The sequence below is a fragment of the Aplidium turbinatum genome, chromosome 9, assembly GCF_918807975.1.
Source record: "Aplidium turbinatum chromosome 9, kaAplTurb1.1, whole genome shotgun sequence".
NCBI classification, from domain to species: Eukaryota; Metazoa; Chordata; class Ascidiacea; order Aplousobranchia; family Polyclinidae; genus Aplidium; species Aplidium turbinatum.
In genome coordinates, this window is record NC_137480.1 from 21,047,465 (window position 1) to 21,070,986 (window position 23,522).

The window sequence follows — 23,522 nt, forward strand, 5'->3', positions numbered from 1 at the left end:
ATGCACATCAGGAAAACTGCCTTCACCTGTATGTGTCTCTCAGAAGCAAATAACAAGCTTTCCAATAATTCTTTTCAAAATGGAATATATTTTCTTTGCTAATACAACATATACCTCGGCGTCAGATTAATACTCCAGAAAGCAGATCAAACGTTTGTTTTAACATTGATTCAAATTCGTCTGCAGACGTTGAATCGATGTAAAAATACGGTTGATTTGCTGTCTGGGATGCCCATTAGGGCAGTGGCTCAGCCAACCACTCCGCAATAAAGCTGTTGATAGCGTTCGGCAAGCTACAAGGTACCATTGAGTAATTGAGTAAACACAACAATAATAAAATTATCTAAACTTTGTCACTTCATTAACAAATATAACTCTTATAAAACCTTGCGATGTTACAGCGATAATATTAGACTTGAAACTGCAGTCGCACGATTTCAGAACGAAATAAACCTCATTTTAAATGGAAACAACATCCACGGTGCGGGATACTTACAGATGGAAGGCAATTTATTTGCTTTCATCTTAATGAACATACTTTGGCGCGCTAAATAAAATTATAGATTTTTAATTGATAACACTGTATAAGAGCGACATTTTTTAATCCAACGACAATTTTCAGGCGTACAGTGCTGAAGTTCAAGATCTGTAAAGCTTCTTAGAAGGAAGCTCAATTTTCATCTTTAGATGGGAGAGGGTGTTTATCTGTTTAACCAAATAAAAACGATTGGAAGTTAAATTGATATGTGGGAAGCATATACAATATACCATGTATTATTGTATATAACCCATATACAGTATACACTGTAAAACACATACATAAAACAAAAACGTTGATATACCAGTACACTCTGCATCAATAACGTATACTGTAATGTTATAGCTTTGATGAAAATTTGCGGGCAACACACGGCAGTAAAATAATACACAGCGGCAAACAACGTAAATGGCAACATGCCGATCTGCATCAAACAATATGCCCAACTGGGATATTAGTTGTTTTTTATATCAACGTTGAATCAACGCAAACGTGACTGATTTGCTGACTTGAAATAAGTTCAGAAATGCATGATAAACATCGTTGCGATGTTGATTATGAAATGTGAACTTGTGTGTTTTCACATACCAAAGATATAACCAGGTTCATTTTGTACTGATGCAGCAACCACCTAACTCGGGTACACCTACACTTTTGCTCATTGGAACTTCGATAAATATGATTCCCGCTGTGGCACTAAAATCTATTCTTGATATGTGATCAAACCTTTGATTTTGGGCAACGCAGAACCTCATTAATTCGACTTTATTTAATGCAATGAGATAGGTTGGATTGGGAAGGTTCTTCTTTGTTTGAACCTACTTTGCCACTCTAGGGGTCGAGGGGCTTTGCCTTTTAGCAATAATACCGATCATTAAAAGCTCACTTAGTCTGACAAAAGCAGTATAGTGAATAATACTGATACATAGAACGGAGAAATAAACATAATATAGCGTTTGTGCAAATTTTTCAGCATACTGTACAAATCGATCACTTCCCATCACCGAAGCACACCATCTACATGGCTCCCTTCAAGCTTTTCTTACTTTTCCCTTTCGTGCTCGTTTTCCCAGATTTTCCGTTTCTTTTCCGGGCCTGTCCAGAGGCGCGGGGGCTGGCCTGTGAAGAGGCCTGGACGATGTCTGACAACTGGGTTGGACTACGTACCGGTTGCTTGTTTATTACACGGGACTTGCGAGGAACGGCCACCTATGAGGTTACAAAGTCAGTTTTTGTTGCATTGCGATGTGTCGTCAGTGCTATTACCCAGATAGAAAAATTCGTCATTTTTACAAATCCGGTTACAATTCCTAAAAATGACGGATTTTGCTGTCTAGGTAACGTGTTCTAACCGTATGCCAAGCTACAGCCGTGCATGCGTATGGAGTTGATTTACACAAACTAACTTGTGTTGGTCAAGTCCAAAAAAGGAATGCACATGCCGATAGTGAAAGTGCAATGGATGTCTAAAGCTAAAAAAATACCAACGCTTTCTTAAAATATCAAATACCGAAACATCATTGTTTGTTTTAATAAAGGACAACACGCCCTTTCGTCTTGAACAGATAAAAGGAAAGACAGTTCCAGACAGCAAAATTCGTCAATTTTACATTAATTCAACGTCTGAAGACGTTGAATCATGGCCACCTAAAGATACGGCCTGATTTGTCACATTTTGCAGAAATTTCCAGGTTTTTCTAACTTTGGGCGAACGTTTAAATGAATTTTTCTAAAAATTAGATTTTTACGCTTTCTTTATTCTTTTCCCCAGATGACACAATAGGTTTTAACATCCTCACATGTTAAAAAACAAAAAAAATTTGATTTTTTAGATTTTAGTCAGACTGTTAATTTTCAATAACAGTCTGATTTTGCGTTTTTCAACTTACTTTTTCTCATTTGCTACTGCTTCCCCAAGGCAACAAAAAAGTTTTTTGTCATTAGGAAACCGCAAAAAGTAAAAACATCTCAAAAAATGTCAGTCAAGCAGTAGCAGTAGCTGTAATCAAAATCTGCAAAATGTGACAAATCAGGCCGCATCTCCAGGTGGCCATGGTTGAATCAATGTAAACATGACGAGTTTTTCTGTCTGGGGTGCTGCTGTACGGTGGCGATTGTTCTCGACTATACGACCTCTGTAACCTCTTATAGAACAATGCAGCATGGTAACTTACCGATGGTGTAGCTTGGCCACTACCGCTTGTGCCTTCCCTACCGCGGTTCGCACACATGTTGAGCTTATCGAAGCCAGCACCGTCTCGCTTCGTGTGATTAGGTTTTGCCTCATCAGCAACGTCAGAACTGCGTCATAAACAAAAAATAAGCGAACTCAGGTATAACAAAAACTGTGCTTTATGTTGTCAGAAGGCTGACAACGAAAGCGATCGGACTATTTACAGCACGGGACCTAAAAAGGTTGTTACCGGGTCGCGAAACACACTTTTTCAAAATGGTGGTTAAGTGTTTGAGTTGGTTGAAATTATGTCCTCAGCCATAAAATAAATCCATCACAATGAAAGCGATTGCAATCATGCACTTAATACGCAGGAACCTCACCTATAACCTGCTGTATATCTATCAAAGCAGTGACGGATCCAGGGAGAGGCACACTTGGCCACATGCTACCCAAAAAATAAGCTATTTTTTTACATTTTTGCAAAAATTCTGGCTTGCTCCATTCCATGTTGTGCATCTCACGGGTGGTATTGCGATGGTTGCAGAAATATATTTAAGGAATACTGTAGTAGCCTACCGGTAAAGGCTCAAAAGATGTAGAATCCTAACAAATTGGAGTGTGTTTTAACCGCTATAGAAATTAGATCTATGAAAGTAAATGTCAAACTTCATTTTTCCTATTGCCGGTCTGTGAGGCTATTTTCATTTTAAAACTGGTCCGTGATGAAAAAAAAGAAAAAAAGAAGAAGATTGGGGCCGCTGATCTACAGCAATAAATGACCATGACTTTGCTCAGCGAAAGTGTTTTAGGCGACTCTGTAGCTTGCTGTACCGAGCTCACCTCCGAGCCCACAGACCTGGGTTCGATAACCTGGCGAAGTAATATCGCTGATTATCTTATTCTATTCGTGGATCATTTTGTCATCCAAAATTTTGACGCGTTTCGGTCAATCCGATCAGCAAATCAGTTCAATTTTACATTGTCTACGTTAAATCAACGTAAAGAGGATTGGTTTTCTAATCGAAAATGGGTTATCGTTGGTTTTGAATTTTTATCCTCGGACTGACAAAGCCTTGACAGGTGATTCCTGGTAGTTTCGCATATTTGTACCAAAGTTTTTCCAGCCAACAAAATCCATTGTTTTTACATTGATTCAACGTCTGTAATGGCTTAAGATCATCTTACTCTTGAGTGTCCTGTGTATACAGCACCCAAACAAGATGCACGGTATAGCAGTGCAATGGACAAAGAAAGGTTGAGACAAAGATCACGACTTGAACGCTTCTGCTTATCAAAAAAATCAAGAGTAATGTAGCATCGAAAAACAGTAAATCGACCTTGAATTATAACCGATCGAGTTAATGACTCGCTGCTTTAAGCTCAACCAAGCAGCCCGGTGGAGAAACAACAGAAAAAGTTAAATGCACATCAACATACCTCGATGGTGATGATTTCTCATCTGATGATGCGATTGTGGCGCACATGGGCACTCCGGGAGCATCTTCAAACTGCACATCATCCTCTCCAGCATCACGTTCTCTGGAGAAAAAAGATGAAATATTATCAAGGATTTAACCTAAGAAAACATGGGAAGACACAGCAAAGGAAAATCTGACAAAGAGAAACTTGAAAATCCAAAATGACAACGATAGAGAGAAGTGGAGGAGTCACTGCAGAGAAGTGGTCCACCCGGATGTTTCGGGATGAAGACCAGGCTTCTTTAAAGCAAAATGAAGAGAGATTGAAAATTAGTGTTTGAAAGTGATGAAACAATAGAAAAAAAGTGAAGACAATAGCTGCAAGGAAGAAATCGGCCACCTCTACTGGTGAAGACAAAACTGAATTCAGATGTTGATATTTGAAAGTGAAAACCTTCGATAAAAGATTAATTCTGTTATGAAAGCGGTAAAGATATCAGCCATATTGACAACCGCCACGGCAAGAAACAAATTAATTTTTTTTTATTTGCAACTGTCATAGCAGTGAGGTGTGGGTTTGATTCCACCTTCCTGTGACTTTGTGTCTTTGCCTCAATGGACCATGAAGACCAACCACATCCGAAAAAAACCCGTACGAAGGCAAGTGGTCAAACGATCACTATTTCAGCTTGATTGTATAAGACTCTGCTGTGCCTTCGCACCACAGTAACAATTAAATGAGAAAAAGAAAAAAACACGTAAATCACGACATGAAAAATGATGGTTTGAGAATCTGCCTAGTTTAAGGTAATGCACAACTCAAACCTGGTCTCTGGAGAGCTGGACGGTCCATCTGAAATCACAACATGTCTTTAATTAATGACTTGTTTCGTAACAAGGGCTAAAGTTAAGGAAAATTTTAAAATTTTATGAAAAACTACGAAAAAGTCACCGTTAAAATATATGAGTTGATTATTGATTGCTATTGATACTTTTATGACTTGATATTTATTGTTTGTTCATCATCATCGGTAATCCATCGTCGGTTTGTTCCCCACTAGTGGGGGTGGCCGATCGGTTTGTTCCCGGTTTGTTCCCCACTAGTCGGGGTGGCCGATGTTATTGATTCTATTTGAATAAGAACCTTCTGGTGATCCCAATAAAGGTGAAACGCCATGTTTATTTGATGTAAGTTGGTTGATGATGTGGAACTGATTTTTTGATTTGCTTAAAAACTAGCGAATTCTGACATCTCTGTACGTTAAATGAGCGTAAACCCACGGTTTGCAACAGCCTTCTGTTGTAATTATGACGTCATATGTCACCTGAGCTCGTTCCTTGATAAGTCAACAAGTCTCTCAGTGTGGCGTCATCCGATCGTGCAACGAATTCCTTCAGTTGAACTCGGAGCATCTAGGAAAGGTTAATTGAGGTTGGACGTTAAATAATCGTTGCTTTGCATTAGTTTAATGACAACTTTTTACGTTGCATTAGAAACCCAGTCAACAAAATCTGTCGTTTTTACATTGATTGCTCGGCAGACGTTGAATCAATGTAAAAACGATGGGTTTTGTTGGCTGGAAAAGCTTTGTTTGAAATGAGTAAATTTTGCATTTTGATGAGTGCAAAAATTTTTGACTAGACAACCAGACCTTTTTTACGCTGATCTAACGTAGACAATGTAAAATTGAACTGATTTGCTGATCGGATTAACCGAAACGCATCAAAATTTTGGATGACAAAATGATCCACGAGTGAAAGAAATTAACAACCACCAACAGAAGTAAGTCGGTTCTCAGAGACCCAGTGTAGCTTTTTACAATCGTTGCACAACATGTGAATGACCTGGTTTTCTTCAGCAAGAGCGACGTTTTTAGATTTGACCTCGGTCAAGGCTCGGTTGATGTCTGATTGTAGCTCACCGCCAGATGACGCTAAAGCAGTAATCTTTTCCTTCTCTTCCTGCAAGAACGTAGAGAGAGCAATAGAGTATTCAGAAAATCTCAATGCCAGATCTCATGCTTTTGTGCATTGTTTGCTATTTCCAATGCTACAATAACGTTGTGAAGTTTTTCTATTCATTGCTCATTAGGATCTGACTGAATGACTTATATTTTGCTTACACTTTCCAACTTAGCTTTACATTGCAGGAATTGTAATAAAAACCGATCCAAAATTAAACTTGTCAGTACATCAATTCATTCCCCTCAAGCGTCCCACCACCTGAGCTCACCTTGTAGAGCTGCTTGTATCTCCTCTGCTTGGTGTCCAAGGATACCAATTTCTTCTCGAGAACTTCTATCTTCTGGTGGAGTTGCAAAGTCTCTTCCTGGTTCAACACATTGTTTAATAAAAACTATGCAGCTTTAGCGCCATCACACGGTTTTAACCAAGTGATTATTGGACGAATTACATTTTCAAAATGGGTGCAATTTTTTTCAGGTTTGCCACTTTTATTAATCCAATTAATAATTATGTTTTACAAAGCAATGATCCCAGATAACAAAATCCGTCATTTTTAACGTCTGCATACGTTGAATCAATGTGAAAATGACGGATTTTGCTGTCTGGGATGTGATGAAGGTTCGTTATCGTCATAGTAGAAATTTCATGACAGATTTCATGGCGCAATGGTTCTATTTTCAAGCACAAACAACAAGATCCCGGACCTTAGTGAAGTTGATCTTACTTTCTCCTCTGAATCAGGATCAGCGATTGCAATGAACAGCTTCTCCAACTTGCTGCCCCATCCTTCGGATCTCTCTTTGCGCTCTTCACCGGTAGATGAAGATGTGGTTGCTGAGCCAACCACTTCCGATGATAAAGATTGCTTGTTTTGTTCCTGAGGAATAGCGTCAGTTTTAACGAATAATGAAGCTATGGTAAAAATTTCAACGGTCATGCTGGTTTTGAGCTGCTGAATAGCCGTGGTGAGAGCATTGGTTCGACGTTCGAAAAGGCACCGGTTCGACACCGCTCAAGAGCATGTGGCTATGTCTTTGGCAAGACACTTACTTACTTCAAAGCACGTTTGAAGTTGGACACGAAAAGTTCTTCCTTGCCTTCCAGGCCAATTAATGTAAATCGTCAACCACCGAGCATAATACTCGGACACGAAAAACGTTAGCGTCAGCACACAAAAGTCTTGCTTACGTAATTGAGCTTGAGCTTCTTCATCTTCTTATCCAGCTTGTGACACTCAATATACTTCTCCTTGTAAGCTTCAGCTCCCATGTTGAGACGAGTGGTGAGGTCTTCAACCTTTAATCAACCAACACCTTAGTCAGTCAGCCATGATTTGGTGCCCTGCTTGGCTTGACTATTGCTGACGTAAGATGGTGCATAGTTGTGCGAAACAAAAACTAGGCTCATAGCAGCAACATCGTTTTAAAACTTGAATTTATAAAGTTTTTAGTGCTATAGTTAACGCCGCTTATTCGAGCCATATCTGGACAGAGTCAAATTGGGCTCAAGTGGCCCCATAAAAATGGGAAAATAGTATAAAAAGATGAATTTGGGACCGGTATCTACCACTTAAATCGGTCGGATCAACGTGGATGTATGAAGGGGCTAGATATGGCAGAAAGCGAAGTTATTCCTATAAACAACAATCGGTTGGTTAAAGAGACTTTGTTGGTTGCGCTTTTGAGACAGAGGATTTACACTTTCACCGCTAGGATTTTGGATTTTTGTCCTGTCCACGCTCAGGAGCTTTATACTCTTTGTCTGTAGTTTCCTAGGCAAATACAACATTCAGCTTTCACCAAAATTTTAGAGTATGTTGGTAATATACAAGTTGGCATGACACCAGTCCGTAGAGACCATACGGCTTTAACATACTTGATTTTTGAGGTCGTTGATCATGAACTCCTGGGCGGGCAGGGTGTCTTCTTGAGTAGATGCATCCTGTAATGCAGTTAAAATTGGATAAATTCAAATAATGTATTTTTGTCGTATCCAGCCTGGCCGGGTGGTCAAAGATTTGGGTTAAGTGGTCGGGAAGGCAAGAAAGCCGCAAATGAAAGCAAAGAAATCAGCCAAACTTCTCAAGAGCTTGTTGGGTATTTTTATATCAAACGTTTAAAAAAACGGTGTGAAATAATATTCGGTGTGCGCGTGCAGATACATGTTCTGTGAAGTTTGGCTGATTTTTCTTAATTGTTGACTTATATAAATCAGCTTGTATCCTTTCTGGATCCTTCAATTTTATCGTGGACAAATCCGACAAACTTTGTGGGTACATCTCGCATATGACAACGTTAGATGGTTGGTGCTGCAGTGGAAGTACATCAACTCTTCAAGTCAAAGCTTAATTTTAAGTTAAACGATGAATGAGTAGAAATCTTGCTTTGATTCATGAAAGTAGACTTACCACAACACACCACAGTATGAGAAATTGAGAATGGTTAAAAATACCTTCAAAATGCAACTAGACAAACAAAACAAAATTTCAAAACGCAACTCACCGAGTTTTGCGATTGCTTCGGCTGGACCTGAGACGTTTGAGTCTTGCAATCTTTCTTTGACACAGATTGACCTTTTTTCTTAGCTGCCTTTGCGGTTTCTTTCGCCAGAGCCTTGCTAGCCTCTTCAAGCTGCTTCTGTAGGTTCACGATTCTTTCCTAGGGACAAGATACCAGGCGTAAACAACGTTCGTAATGTTTAGACTTTAGGACGTGTAGTTCGGGGTCAAATAGCCACGATAACACAAAGATAATGGAAACTGATGGTATGCATCACATCAGCATCGCCAGAGAAATTTTGCTGGCTGGAAAATGACATTAAATAACACGCGGTTCTGCATTTTTGCTATATTTGGATAATCACACCAATTGAGATTTTCCCTGCAGTCATAAAGGTGCACTGTGCACAAGCACTCTCCAAATTGCATGTGGTAAAGGTGGCCCCACACTTGATTCCACGTTTAGGGGAATACAATGGGGTTCTCATCACACTAAGCCATTGGAACTAACGAGAGTAGAGTGGCCAGTTCCTTTTTGTTAACCGCCTTTCCTTCAGCAACTACGCCCACCCAGATTATTAACTCTGGGTAAAGGTGGGCGGTGTTTTTCAACAACCAGCTGAACCTGGGTGTCGAGTCCGCAACGCATGGCTGCAAAGCGAAACACTTATCCACTGCGTTATCCTATTACCCAAATTGCTTAAATATTGCAAACATAACAAGCATTTCAATAAGGAACTTAATAACGTCTTCAACAATGTTAAAATATTCTGTTTTGTCGAATGGTGCTGGGATATTAGATGGCTTTGTATGCAAATCATTCAAATAGAAAAGAAGTGATAGAACGGAACATTTTTGATCCTTACATGCATTTGACGTTCCGCTTCTTCCGCTTTTCCTCGCTCCTCTTTTATCCGTCGTTCGTGCTCACTGAGGCAAGACTCTTTGGATGCTAGCTTCTCCTCCACGGTTTCCAACTGGCACTGAACAGCGCGCAGTGTGGAGCGACTGATTTGAACTTCCTTCATCAATTTTTCTCTTTCCTATTGACAAGAAACTTTCAGAAAAAAAAAATATTATAAAGATAGACAGGAGACTCGGTTGTACAGCTGGAGGCTCGTTACATGGGAGTAAGTTACCTAAATGGGATCATTGCCCAAATTTTGGTGCAAAACGAGGCAAGTATTGGCGTTTATCATTCTATCCTGTTTCTTGTCAGTTACTGCAATATACAAACGGTATTAAAGAGTGCAACAATTGCCAGTCAGCATGATAAAATAAGAGACTAAGAGCAAGGCGTCTAGAGACTAAGACATAATCTTACAATATTGCAGGTTGCAGCACCTGTTTGACTGTATTCAATTCTTCCAGAAGACAATCTCTGATCGCCGTGGTGGCGGATAATTCCTCAGCAATCAGTTCCTTCGCGGTTTTCGTGGCTCGGGCGTGATCTAACGACTCACGAAGAAGACCCTGGCACTTGTCCATCTATAAAGGACCACAATCGCTCAAAGTAAGCTAGATCCACGTGACGTTGACGTAATTTTGTGCGATAATGACATTTCAAAAAAATTGCTGATTCATTAAACTTACAGTATAAAAAAAAACAATGTCATGTTTAACAAAATTACGCCAACCATCATCTTTGCTAAACGTTCTGTGAAGTAAAATAGAGATCCAGCATTTGTTGCCGCCATGGAAGATACTGTTGGCAGTAAAGTAAATAGCTACGATACAAAAATGTTATCACCACAATAAGCTTGTGACAGAGAGACGAACAGCAACAACCATCCAACCCTACCTCACGTTGGGACTTTGCTTCAAGATCTGATAACTTATTGGATACTTCTTCCAACCTTTCTTCTCTCACCGCCACCTCTCCTTCTACGGACTGTATCTTGTTTTCAGCCTGTCCAAGTTTCTCTGTGAGTCGCTTGAGATTCTCCAAAACTTCCTGCCTGGCCAATTCCGACTCGGTAAGCTGAGCCTGATTGGATGAACAAAAGTGATAGTTGGGTGTTTCGCCGACGTCCGAACAATTTACAACCATGAGGAAAGTGGAACAACGTAATTGGTTAAAACGTAGTTTTTTTATGCTGCATTACTACTTTGTTTCAGACTTTGATATTGCTTGAATATGCGATCGCCTTATTTAAGTATTTTTGTACCACAGGCATACAAAACAAAGTAACTTCAATGGGTTTAACATATTTTATTTTTATCACACAAAGAAAATTAACAAATTAAAATAAATTTGTCTAATTCCATAAAATAGACAAATTGATTTGAATTTGTTAATTTTCTTTGTGTGATAAAAATAAAATATGTTAAACCCATTGAAGTTACTTTGTTGGTATGCCTGTGGTACAACAAAGCGAACTCTCTACCAAAACTTTATCAAGTCTTTTAGTCCTAGGATAATTGTACATGTCTGATTTAACAAAGCCGCACATTGGCACATGGAGTTTGTAGCAGCTAAAAACGATAACAAGTTGCTCTTTGTTCACAAGCAAATATTGCACGAGCAGTTAAGATATTGCAACTTTAAATCAACACGTCAAGGCGACTGAACACAACAGCTTAGTTATATTTACAAAATGAAAGCGACATTATTCAACGACAAAAACCAACAATATATTCCCAGACAGCAAAATCCATCATTTTTACATTGATTCAACGTCTGCAGACGTTAAATCAATGTAAAAATGATGGATTTTGCTGTCTGGGTTAAAAGCTAATTCATAACACAAAAGGTGGCCTACCGAGACGGCAAACCAATCATTTTTTGCATTGATTCAACGTCTGCAGATGATGAATCTGATTTGATTTGCTGCCTGTGTATTTGTTTACCTTGAACAAATCCCTTTCGTCCTTAAATCTCTTCATCTTCACCGAAGCTTCCTCTCTCATCTTGATGGAAGCAAAAAGAGCCTCTTCCTTCTCCTGCTTGCACAAAGAGTTGGCTCTCTGAGTCTCATCTTTGATCAACGACAAAGTCTGCAATGAACCGTTTTAAAAATTATAAAGCTGATTTTTGTCAAACAGAACAAAATTGCTTGAAACGTGCTAATCTGCTACAAGATGGTGCAAATTTCAACAACAAAAAAGCATCGAAACAATTTTACATAAATACAGCAGCTAACATCACCGCTTTTAGACACACGCTTAAAAGGAAGCATTTTCAAATATTTTGTGATGTCGTAAAATCTGCAAATTGTTTTGCTCGAATTAATAACAAAACAGAATTGCTTTTCTTAACTCAACAAAGACCTTTGTATAAAAGAAAAACGAACGTTGCGCAGAGCTATGGTATTGGTATATATTTAGATACGAGGTGTAGGCAGCTTGTTCAAAAAGCTTAGTTTATTCGAAGCGAACATAAAAATAATGGATTATTTATGATTTGCTTCCGTTCAATGAAAAGCCCAATGTCATAGAAGAAAAGGTTTAAAATTAAGAACAAAGGGATTTGACTACGGTATGTATGAAAGCAAGTCCTTGTTAGATTGCTTCTTTGTTCAGTAATATGACGTCACAGCGGCGGCCCGCGCAACATAATCCACCTACCAAAGTTACAAGTGCCACATGGTTGCCAAGCCGTCTTACGGTGAAACAATGTAAAATTGTGACTTTCTCTACTTGGTAGTGTGGTTGTAGCAACTTGTAGGTCGCTTCAAGAACAGAAATGGATTTATAAAGTTTAAAGATCGCATTAAAACCACCTTGTCAAGTGATGAAAAAGATGTAGTTCCTTGTCAACTGTGGTGAGATGTTCAACAAAGTCACCTCAATGTACTTGACGATATGAAGGTGACAGCAACATGCCCGTGAACTCGCATGTAGCAGTCACCAGCCAGACAGTCAAGTAAAAGCTGCTTATAAATTGCCCGTTTTACACCGATTTAATTTATGTACAATATCTTAGACAGCAAAATCCGTCATTTTTACATTGATTCAACGTCTGCGAACGTTGTAAATTTGACGAATTTTGCTGTCTGGGATCACACTGAATTCATTTCCTTCAATGTTGAGTGTAAAGCAGGAACGAGGTTCTGTGCCAGTTTTTGAATGTCTTTGGCAAGACCAGGTGCTTTCATTGAGCATAGTTCATAGCTACATGTCAAGCTGACCTTGATCTCGTCGAGCATTTTGTATTTCTCCTGTTCATGTTGTTGTATTCTCCTGTCGAGGGCATTCACTTCTTGAACGTGCTTCTCGTCTGATGTTGCTCGAAGACGCTCCGCTTCCTGGATTTGTTTGCGACACCTTCACAAATGTATTCATTTATGTGTCTTCATGGAAACAGTAAGTATTCAGTCATCTGACCAGCCAGCAAAATCTGTCATTTTTACATTGATTCAACGTCTACAGACGTTGAATCAATGTAAAAACGACGGATTTTGCAGTTTGGTAACATCGTGATCACTCCCACAGTGTTTCAACAAACTTTTCAGAATAACTTTTCGTCAGTGCCATGAAAGCAGCTACAACCTGGGGCAGTGTGGTGCCGAAACTACAAGTAGGTTGAGAAACACTGATATACAACATAATTATACTGTATGTCAGATGTCACAATCCAGCATATATGACAAATCTGATGGATGTAAATCTTGGCGCCCTTTTATTTCATGAAAAATTATGTGATAATAGTTAAATCTGATTTAAAATAAGTATAATATCGAAGAAAATATCTTGGGTCATGCGCACATTCCGTGCCCTAAAAAAATGCATGCACTGCACAGTGTCCACACCTATCATGCTCCCACAAAAAAATAGCATCGTCTGAAGCCAACCACTACCAGGTAATTTCCGTAAGATTTAAAGCTTATTTCAATACTATTCGAGGACGAACCAATGAAAAAGCAGTATATTCTGATTGGATCTCTGTAGGCAATGCCAGCATAAGTTTTGTGAGTTGGCAAATCGTCACCACCCTCAATCATTGTTGGTACCGGAATGGCCCGTTTCGGTGAGTCCGATCCCTTAACGGGGGATTTTTTTCAATTTTTTTCTTAATTATCGGGTACCGTAGCCTAATTATCATTGCCGTTTTAGGGTTAGAGGTTAGGAACTCACCAAATTGGACTCACCGAATCGGACTCACCGAATAGTAGCAGACCCGTTGGTACACCATGAACGCGGTTTGTTTGTTTTGAATGATGACGTAGGACAACATGATTCGATGCATCGCATAGTGATGATTGTGATTCACTCATTACCCATCATTAAGACGTAACAGGAAATCTTGAGATGTTTTTTGAACCATAACAAACACATCATGCTTGTTTGAATAATAATGTAATGACCAAGAGTTGAAACGCTGGATTGCATGACTAGACAATTTTATGTCAACATAAGTCTTGGTTTGTTAAGTGGTGTAAAAAATGCAACTGTTAATAATTTCAACAGTTGTAAAGGCCGAATCAGTTTAAATGAATAATTTACTCCATCTAAGATGTTACTAGCTTAGTTTTTAAGAACCACGACACTAACAACATTGCTAGTAATGGCACCAACCCAGTGGCCCGGAGGACCTAAAAGGCTATGCGCGAGCTATCAGCTAGTGAATCGGTCTTTTTGGCATTCATTCAACGTCTGCAAACGCTGAATCAATGCAAAAACTTGCTAACTAAGCATCTTTTTAAAGCTATAACAAAATGAGCAAGATTGAATGCAAAGCACTTGATTATTTAAAAAAGATTTCAAATTTGTTTATCATCCCAGGAATAACGCTGAACCGCAACGGGTAATTAAACGTCATAGCTGAAAAATCTCGCAATCTTGCTGCAAGTGTACGGTTCATCTAAGGAATGTTCTTTTGGTACAACAGAAAAGCAAATGCATACGAGCCAAAAAAAGTAACTTCCCCAGGTGACCAAATCAGTTATATAATCATAGTTTGATTCAGGCATACCTACAGGCATTCTGCTCGGCCTATGCGCATCACGGAAGTAACCCAACCAATTTGCCTCATTTCAATTAATCAAGTGAATCAGGTTGCATTATGACAGAGATAAACCTTCTCAAGCCATTCCTATTGGTCATCCAGTCTTAACACGTTGTGACTGTTATGACTAGATAAAAGCATAAGCAGACAAAATTTTGCAACACCACGGACGGCATTTAACATGACAAAATATTTATAATGTTATGACTATATATACATCATCACGTTATCACTTTATCATCTTAAATGCGCTGCGCTCCCGTCTGCTTATGGTTGGTAAAAGTAACCTCTCTATCCAGATTGCATGATTTGATAAAAGAACAAGATTTCCTGTAGCAAGCTTTTCAAATAAAATTCTTATTTGCAAACATTGATTTAATGCAAAAACCAAGTAATTGTCACGCTTCCTGGGGATTTGCAATGCCCCATTTTTTTCAAAGCCCCCATTGTGTCAAACCAGTGTACTGCGATTATAACCACTAACCTGTTCAGTTCTTTGGTTAAGGTTCCAATGATAGCTTCTGCATCAGCAAGTTGAGCTTTAGTCTTCTCAATCCGGCTGTCAGCCTTGCTTAACCTCTTGGTTAGCTTTTCAAGTTCTCTACTTTTAGCGAGAAGTGTTGCTTGCAATTTCTAGAAATAAATGATACCTCGATTGCGTATAGGTTCATAGTCACCGCAAATGTAAATTTGTTCTCTACAAGGTGAGACAAAAAGAAGCAAATCAAACATATGTACCACAGTAATTCATAGCTGCTTAATGCCTATTGACAGTAGTTTGTAAATTCAACTGCGTGAGTAACAATTTGCCTTTGACGATAACTCAGTTAAAAATTTGACCAACTTATACGCAGCACAAAGCTGAGTAAGGCTAGTAGGTCACGTACACTATTTTTGTCCTCAGTAATCTTGCATCTGTGTTGCTGATCTCCAATCTCATCTGAAAGCTTCTGCAGCTCAACTTCAAGATCAGACTTCGTCTTTGTCAGGCCCACAATGGTTCCTTGTAGTGATTGCTTCTCAAGATTAAGGGAAGAGATTTTTTCCTTTAATAAAAAGTCATGTATTTTGGCAAGTAATAATACAAGTGGGATTTGCACAGATAAATTCGGTTTGTCACAGGATTAATTTTTCAAAAATTTTGCATGTAATATTATTATTCATAACAAATAATTGGCAATCGTTTCAGCTTCACAACTCTGAAGCGTTTTAAGAAATAAAATGACTATTCATTATGTAAAGCAGTGATTCCACCTGTATATGGAATGTCATCAGAGTGAACTTGCTTGTGTTTAAACTATTATTCCAAAACTCAGAGAGTGGGATGTGTACTGTGTAGATCACATTTTTCATCAAACCTTATCTTTATATGTACTGCATACAATACATACAATATATATACAATTATACATATTATATATATAAAAACAGGCATCAATTCACTCATCATGGGCTCGTTTCGATTGCTACTTCAAGACTGTACTGACTTGAAATCTGTTTTTGAAATAAAGTACCGGTATTTAAAAATACCTCCAATGTATCAGATTTTGTCTTTAAGATAACCAGTCCTGTTTCGTCTTCAACTTCTACTAAATGATCATTTTCAGTGCTAACACGAAACTGAAATGGAGTGCTAGCTCCCCGTATGTAGCCATTTGTGGTGACATAACAGAATTGATAAAATTCACCATCATCATGTGGCAATTGAGAAGCTGAAAAAGTGAAGAATGTTTTTCCATGCTCATATGAATACTAAGCACAGATAAAAAACTCTTGATGGTAGCAAAGATCTTAGACCCAAGAAAAGTGTTTCAAGATCTTGTTTTAATAATGAGCTCCAACAGTTTATGAAACACAAAAACTCGAATACTTCATGTCCCAAAAATGCCAGCTTAAATGTGGCAATATTTTGTAATGGCAATATTCAATATGGCAAAAACTATTGCCATGGTAATTTAGGTATTACACACAGTGTATTAAAGAATTGAAATTGAAACAATGTATATATATCATATAATATATGATGAGTGAAAAGGGTAGTATATGTTTAGAATAAAAATACTTCCATTACATCTAATTACTTCAATTACAGCATGTTGCATTGCTGACATGCTGTGATTCTTTCAAAAATTAACACTTTATGAAAATATTATACCGTATGATATATATATACCATATTTAATATCATAAGATGCATTACCTTTAAATGTAACCTTCTGGGCATTGTTGCCGGTGTTCTCTGAGGAGGACCATACATAAGTAACATACTCTCTTGGGTTTCCCCATCCAACTCTGTAAAGACCTATCCAATCCCTTGATGATGGCTGAAGAGCCTCAGACAAAATGTAAGTCACTACAGTATCAGTCTCTGGAGGAACTAAATCTGGGATATCAGGAAAAATCACCTAAAAATATGGAACACATTCTGATTACATCATTGTCCCATACAACTTTTACAATCTCTGAGACTGCACAAGTGCAATGTGCATACTGTAACCACAATTTACAAAAAATATTGTAAGTATCGATAGGCGATACACAACAAAGTTCTTAGTGGCTTTAAATTTTGAGCAAATTATCAAACTAAAACTAAAGTAGAGAAGGTGGCAAGAAACACAGTTGCTCAGTTGATGACTTAATCAAACATGACGGTGTAAATGAGAAGGTCAGGATTAAGCAATGTACGGCATGCATAAGGTCAGATAAGGGAAAATCATACATTAGAGACATTTGATTGAATTTTTGCACCTGTGAGAAGCTGCTTAAAGCCATGTCTTGGGAGAACGAAGAATCGGGGATAAAAGGAGCTTCATCACCAGGCAAATCTCCAGTACTTTTTACTTCTTCGGTCATTTTTCACAACTTTTGTTAACTGCACAATAATTTAATCTGTGACACACAAAGTAAAACGAATGCATTGTTACATTTTTAGTTATAATACTTGTCGAAACTTAACTTATTTCAATGTAATGTGTTGAGTATAATGTAACTTGCATTAAACCTTCTGCATTAATGGCACAGGTGTCAAAAATGATTATATAATATATATTCAATTATTCATGCTTGCATGTTTCAATGAATCAATCAACCAATTATTTTTGTAATATGTTTCTAATTTACAGCTTGTTGTGCATTTTTTCAATTGCACTAGTTAAGCGTTCTATCTTCAGTAAGACATCATTAAGTAGGCTAAGTTGGCAAGCTATACTTGATCAATAATCCACAACTGCAGTATCAATTGCAAGTTTTCCAACTTAACCATTTTCAATGGTTATTCGGAAACTAATTTGACAGTTGGCCTGCCAATATTGTTTAACTTGATCTTTTCTTCATTTTTATTTGTTTGCAAAATACAAGTCTTTTAATTTGTGTTGGTTTGGTATTTTTATTGTAAAAAATGAATTGCTGAGAATTGGTACAAAATAGTAAAGTTTAAGTTAGCGCTACATAAATGTAATGCCTACTTTAGATTGGCAATTAATCCATTCGAGTAGATGAAGCATAATGCCATCCAACAATAGTAAAATTGTTAGAATCCGAGCAGAAATGAGAAAGCTACAGCATATTTGGTGGAGGCAGTATTCATCGATCACAGCAAACTGTGGGCGGCTTATACTGAACCACGATCGAATCGCCTTGAAAAATGCATTGGAAAAAAGCTTCGTCGAGCGGTTACGTTTGAACAACGATTTCTCGTTTTGTAGATAACATATAAACGTGAAAGTTGTTAGGTTAATAAAACAAGACATACTCTTTTAATTTGTATTGGTTTGGTATTTTTATTGTAAAAATTGAATTGCTGAAAATTGTTACAAAATAGTAAAGTTTAAGTTAGCGCTACATAAATATAGTGCCTACTTTAGATTGGCAATTAATCCATTCGGGTAGATGAAGCATAATGCCATCCAACGATAGTAAAATTGTTAAAATCCTAGCAGAAATGAGAAAGCTACAGCATATTTGGTGGAGGCAGTATTCATCGATCACAGCAAACTGTGGGCGGCTTATTGGTGGAGGCAGTATTCATCGATCACAGCAAACTGTGGGCAGCTTATACTGAACCACGATTGCTCGTTTTGTAGATAACATATAAACGTGAAAGTTGTTACGTTAATAAAGCAAGTATTTTTATTGTAAAAGTGAATTGCTGAGAATTGGTACAAAATAGTAACAGTTTAAGTTAGCGCTTAGTAGTACTTCGCGTACCACTAGTGGTATATATATATTAATTGTATATATGTTATTCCTGAAGAGGACATCTTGTGATGTCGAAAACGTTCAATACCGGTACTTAATTTGTTGCGTAGTTTTATGTTCATGTAAATGCAATAAACTTGAAGATGTTAAACTTGATCACGTTGCTCGGCTTCATATGCCTACTTTGTTTCAGCAGCAAAAAGTAAATATTTTATTTTATAGCTATTTACTTTCAATAATGATTGTCTCTTTGGATATTGTCATTGGTTGAACCCAATAGGTTAGTTCTATAATAAGCCTACAATTGTAAAAAGAGGAACCAAGATTCATTTAAAACTTTACCAACTGTCTATGATGTTTCAATGCACAGCTACCTGCCCCACTAAACACCTTAGTCTTAGCAAATTTAGTTAAATTTTCTCTCACTTGAAACAAGCTTGTGCTGAGCAAAACGTTCTGAACAAAATAACAAACACCAAAGTGCAAACTGCAGTTGCAACAACCACAATTGGAATGTTGTTCCTCAATAACATAAAGTCAGCTGACCAAAGTTTTGTTTTGTCATGACGTCAGTATCCACACTCCTTGTCACGTGATAGTCAAGTCAATTCGATTTATTTTGTTTCAACAGCGCCCATAAGTAGGGGAGGCCGGGGTACAGTGAATCACGGTACACAGTGAATCACCCGATCAAACGTAAAAAGTATATATCAAATTTTCTCTGTAATCGCTGTTGCGTGACCACAGTAAAGCTTTCGTTTCACGTGCAAAACCACAGGCGGAGCATAGTTCAGCATTTTGTCCAAGATAGAATTTGTCGATTTCGTTAGTAAAAAGTAAAAAAATTATGTTGAAGAGTTTTGATCATATCTTTGTGCATGGTCAAACTTATGCAAGAGTGTTTATATAGAAAAGTACAGTTATAAGTGGGCATAAATAGGAATAAAACTTAAAACTAAACTCGTTTGAGAAAAGCACGTTTTTCTCATTTTTGTTTTGAGGATAGGCATAGTACACAGTGAATCATGCCTCAGTGAATCAATGGCGGATTTGATTCACTGTGTACCGGACTTTAGCATACTGTGATATGTGTATAAAATTTTTTTTTTTATTTTAGATACGTTTGTAACTAAATATGCCTAGAGCTAAAAAAAAGCCAAGAAAAGTTGGTGCTACTCCTCCGGAGTTGATGAAAGAAGCTGTAGAACAGATCATCAAAAATAAAACTTCAATGCCGGGGGAGGCAAGCTTGCAATCGAGGGGATGGCTCCCCCTCCCCCACCCTATGGCTACGCCTCTGTGTAGCTCATGGATCTGTTCCTTTTGCCTATTTACAAGAAGAAATTTATGTCTCACTTTTAAAAAGTAACTGATTGTAACCGTGATTCACTGTGTACCGGCACCGGTCCACAGTGAATCAATTTTTTGTTTACATTTAAAATGCAAAATTTCAAAAAGTAAAAGTGCAGCAGATCTTGCATTAAAGTCATGTATAGTTTAGATTATGCGGAATCGTGTGACAAAATTTTATGTTTCTATGTTGATTTGAATGTGAATAAATGCAAAAATAAACATTTGTGATTCACTGTGCCCCGGTCTCCCCTAGTAATAAACAAGCAGAGCAGAGTAGCCTAAATGTAATTGTCAAAACAATGCATTGTACAACTGTTGGTTAGATTATGGCGCAATCAGGATGGTAGTAAAAGACCACAAGCAGTCATCTAGTCAGCCACCACCCTTAAAAGTAGAGCGTTTTCAGTCGGGTCTTTGTTTTTTTTTTATGCAAGTTGGGAATAACACGATTTAATCTACAGTCAGTGTTGTACGTTGACGGCGTCAACTTTTTGTTGACGCTGAGACTAGCGCCGTCAATTTATTTTTCAGTTGACGGAAGTGATAGCGCCGTCAACTATTTTGCCGATTTTAAGCGTCAAGCCATGTAGGCTACTCAAGCGCTAAGCGTCATTTTTTGTTTTCATGGAAAATCTCGTTTCACAATAAGAGTTTCACAATGTATTCTGGCCAGCGCGACTCATCCGAATTACCGGCTTTTGCGTTGGTTGGAATGGCTCCCTGGAATACATGCGGAAGAAGTTCGCCAAATTGTGATCCCATGTATAGGCTATTGAGAACGAGGGATCAGAGACAGAAAGCGAAACATCCATGAATGGCATCGCGGACGTTGAATATACTTTATTTCAAGAGCTCTATACCCCTGAAAAGAGCGATGTTGGTGCAGTGGACCTCGTTACAAGATTTATACATGCTAAACTATCACAGCACGCTTGGAACAGTGATAGCCTACCTTTCCGACTAAACGTTTTCAACTTGTTTTTGAAATACAATATACCAATACCAACCAGCGCTGCTGTAGAACGCATGTTTTCACTTGGAAAGGACAATATGCGCAGGGGCGCCGGAAGCGGGGGGAGCAGGGAGAGCGGATGCCCCCCTGCTCTAAAATTTCTGTGGATGGAGAGGGAAGAGGGGGCAATGGTGCCCTTTTAAGGTCATGTAAGCTACTGCACACTTTGCAATATAACAATTTATGCTATTCGCTTTTAGCCTAATTATAATGTTCTATTTTTGCCTCAAAATAATATTCACGACACAAAATTCTCCATCACAGTAAGTTATATTAGGCTACATCATTATAAAATAACATGATGCCCTTCCGTGCCATTGTTCTTCGTATAGCGGACACTTGTAGCCTATCATTACTCAATAATGAGCTGCTATAGATGAGCATTATCGCTATATTTTATCTTAAAACTTACAAAAAAAATTGGCCTTTTAGCAACAAAAGTGCCCTTTTTTCATACTCCTGCCCATCCAGTCAAAAATCGCTCCTGCGCCCCTGAATATGCGTCCCAAACGCAGCAGATTGTCAGACAAACGTTTTGAAATGCTTGTTTTTCTGCAAGGAAATAACTAATAGGCTGAGCAGCTAATTACAATACAGTCTCAAAACATAATAGGCCTACCTGCTTTTTATTTATAGCTATTGTTAGCCTGAACTTGGTTGAAATATTTCCGTTTTATGAGACGCTGGCAAAAAATAGCGCTAGAAATTAGCGCTGACGCTGACGCCGTCAATTTCTTTAAGAGCTTACGCAGTCCTTTACGCCGTAAAGTTTTTAGGCAAATCGCGTTGACGCTGACGCCGTCAAATTATTTCAATGACGCGTACAACACTGTCTACAGTATACTTGTAGGTCGACTATCAAAAATCAGGGATATCTATAACTACGGGATTGGAAACTCTATCCAGTGCTATACATCAGGGTAGCCACTTTAGCTAGTGGAAATTCTGCCACTGCAATTGACTAGAATGCAACCGCCAACCAATCAGAACATGTTATAAGAGGCTACCATCCAATTGTGACCTTTCTAGCACTCAGCCATAGAGTTAATGCTTGTTTTGAACTCTATTTGGTAATTACAGAAGAAAAAAGGGCAATAGCAGTGATGGGAATCGAACCCGCGTCAACGAAATAACTACTTTCTATCCCTAACCCCTAAGTCAACCAGCAGACAGAAAATCCATCACTTGATTTGCTTTGTATCATCATCTTTTCGCTCTTTTTCGCGTCATAGAAAACGTAGCTTATGATTGGTTGGCGGTGCATTCTAGTCAATTCCAGTGGCAGAATTTTTCCTTGTTAAAGAGAGGGGAAACCCAAATTAACTGTGCGAGTTTTTTGTTTCAGCGTGATGTCATTGTGTACAACATGCGTTTTAGCAAAAAAAAAATCCAAATTTTGTTGCCCTCGTCTCGCTAAGGCCGCTTTTGTTTAATACCCGTTTGCGAGGTCTCGTTGCGCATCAAGCTGTGGTGCTGTTCGCTGTGACGTCACAAGGTACATATAGTTGTGGCCAAAAGTTTAAGACCAGACTTGATTTATGACGATTTTTGCACTACTTCAAAATACTGCATCAGATATAAGATGATGCATAACGATGATGCAACTGAAACAATATCTGATGCAGTATTTTGAAGTAATGCAAAAATGGTCATGAATCAAGTCTGGTCTTAAACTTTTGGTCACAACTATATGTACCTTGTGACGTCACAGCGAACAGCGTCACAGCTTGATGAGCGCGAGACCTCGCAAACGGGTATCAAACAAAAGCGGCCTTAGCGAGACGAGGGCAACAAAATTTGGATATTTTTTTGCTAAAACGCATGTTGTACACAATGACATCACGCTGAAACAAAAAACTCGCAAAAAGTTAATTTGGGTTTCCCCGCCCTTTAAAGTGGCTACTGGCTACCATACATCAGTAGGGTAATCACATTACTACGACTGCAGAAAGATTAATAAAATAAAATACTGACTAAAAGATATACAAAATTTGATTTTACAATAATAATACAAAATGTACACTCACATTAAAACTTAATTGATGTATAGGCTAAAAGTACATTTACGCTGCTAGAAAAAAAAAACGATGAATCCAAAAAACGAATGAATGCAACGAGTCCAAATACCGCCTACTGTTGTTCTTAAGCATTTTGCGTACTGCAAATCGGATCAGAAGTAAATGAGGAGTGTTCAGCAATCAGTGAAATATGCTGTTGTATCATCAACTTGTTCACAGACCAATCCAATATGAAGCCAATCCGTTTACGATGTCATCAGAACTAAAACCAATAATCACTCTGGAAATTTTTTAAGCAGCAAACAAAATACAACATGACTACACTATGGAATACAAACAAATAAACAAACCAGGCAAGACTAGGCTAGACCTTACAATTTACAGCAGGTGAATTGATTGTT

General features: G+C 38.2%; 1 protein-coding gene across 2 annotated transcripts; it reads right to left on the bottom strand.

Annotated features, from left to right (window-relative positions):
- Positions 1 to 68: 68 nt before the first annotated feature.
- On the bottom strand, positions 69 to 18,126 carry LOC145777608 (uncharacterized). 2 transcript variants are annotated; one of them, XM_082589037.1, is made up of 22 exons: positions 18,006 to 18,126; positions 17,290 to 17,413; positions 16,742 to 16,946; positions 16,072 to 16,253; positions 15,429 to 15,587; positions 15,026 to 15,174; positions 12,725 to 12,860; positions 11,445 to 11,591; positions 10,396 to 10,581; positions 9,939 to 10,082; positions 9,461 to 9,637; positions 8,599 to 8,754; positions 7,973 to 8,038; positions 7,286 to 7,393; positions 6,822 to 6,974; positions 6,366 to 6,461; positions 5,978 to 6,094; positions 5,458 to 5,545; positions 4,958 to 4,985; positions 4,152 to 4,253; positions 2,713 to 2,839; positions 69 to 1,747 (listed from the first exon to the last, which is right to left on the bottom strand). In XM_082589037.1, the coding sequence occupies exons 2-22, from the start codon at positions 17,392 to 17,394 to the stop codon at positions 1,556 to 1,558; spliced, it is 2,823 nt and encodes a 940-aa protein (XP_082445163.1). In that variant the 5' UTR covers positions 17,395 to 17,413; positions 18,006 to 18,126; the 3' UTR covers positions 69 to 1,555. The 2 variants fall into 2 exon arrangements, with proteins under 2 accessions (XP_082445163.1, XP_082445162.1); XM_082589036.1 differs by lacking the exon at positions 18,006 to 18,126 and having other exon boundaries at positions 17,290 to 17,427.
- Between the last annotated feature and the right edge of the window lie 5,396 nt (positions 18,127 to 23,522).

Bases quoted from the DNA above. Each gene is read 5' to 3' on its own strand.
- LOC145777608 (XM_082589037.1), bottom strand. From the start codon at position 17,394: ATGACCGAAGAAGTAAAAAGTACTGGAGATTTGCCTGGTGATGAAGCT. The intron at 16,254-16,741 runs GTAATGCATCTT...TCACTTTTTCAG, and splicing joins CCAGAAGGTTACATTTAAAG to CTTCTCAATTGCCACATGAT. The intron at 4,254-4,957 runs GTTTGAGTTGTG...TTTTTTCTCCAG, and splicing joins TCCAGCTCTCCAGAGACCAG to AGAACGTGATGCTGGAGAGG.